The sequence below is a fragment of the Myotis davidii genome, unplaced genomic scaffold (assembly GCF_000327345.1).
Source record: "Myotis davidii unplaced genomic scaffold, ASM32734v1 scaffold175, whole genome shotgun sequence".
Lineage (NCBI taxonomy): Eukaryota > Metazoa > Chordata > Mammalia > Chiroptera > Vespertilionidae > Myotis > Myotis davidii.
The window spans coordinates 3,333,924-3,334,262 of record NW_006286972.1 but is presented as its reverse complement, the minus strand read 5'-3'; the positions used below and the strand labels follow the sequence as shown (position 1 = coordinate 3,334,262).

Genomic DNA, 339 nt, shown 5'->3' with positions numbered 1-339 from the left:
CCGTCTGGTGGGACACCCAGCGCGAGGACTCACGTGCCCTCGGTCATGACGGCCGCCGCGATCTCTGCAACCTGCACACCGAGCCCGGACCCACCTCAGGTTAGCCTTCGCGCACTTCGCGGGCGCGCCACCCGCTATCACGCGAAGCGCGGTGGGAAGATGCCCGTGCAGCCAATCAGAACGCTGCGGGGGTGGGCCCTCGGCCGTGTCCAGCCACTGCAATGGTGGCGCGGGAGACGCCCCATGGGGAGGAGGCGGGACCTAAGTCAAGAGGGCGTGGCCTGGGACACAGGGTGGGAACTGGAGTGGGACCTGGGGTGGGACCTGGGGGGAAAGGAA

General features: G+C 69.0%; 1 protein-coding gene across 1 annotated transcript in view; it reads right to left on the bottom strand.

Annotated features, from left to right (window-relative positions):
• Positions 1–149, bottom strand: part of LSS (lanosterol synthase (2,3-oxidosqualene-lanosterol cyclase)) — a 22,933-nt gene extending 22,784 nt beyond the window's left edge. The window contains exon 1 of the mRNA XM_006758772.2: positions 34–149. Within this exon, the coding sequence (XP_006758835.1) occupies positions 34–47 (14 nt within the window). The 5' untranslated portion in view covers positions 48–149. The remainder of the gene's footprint in view (positions 1–33) is intronic.
• Positions 150–339: the final 190 nt, after the last annotated feature.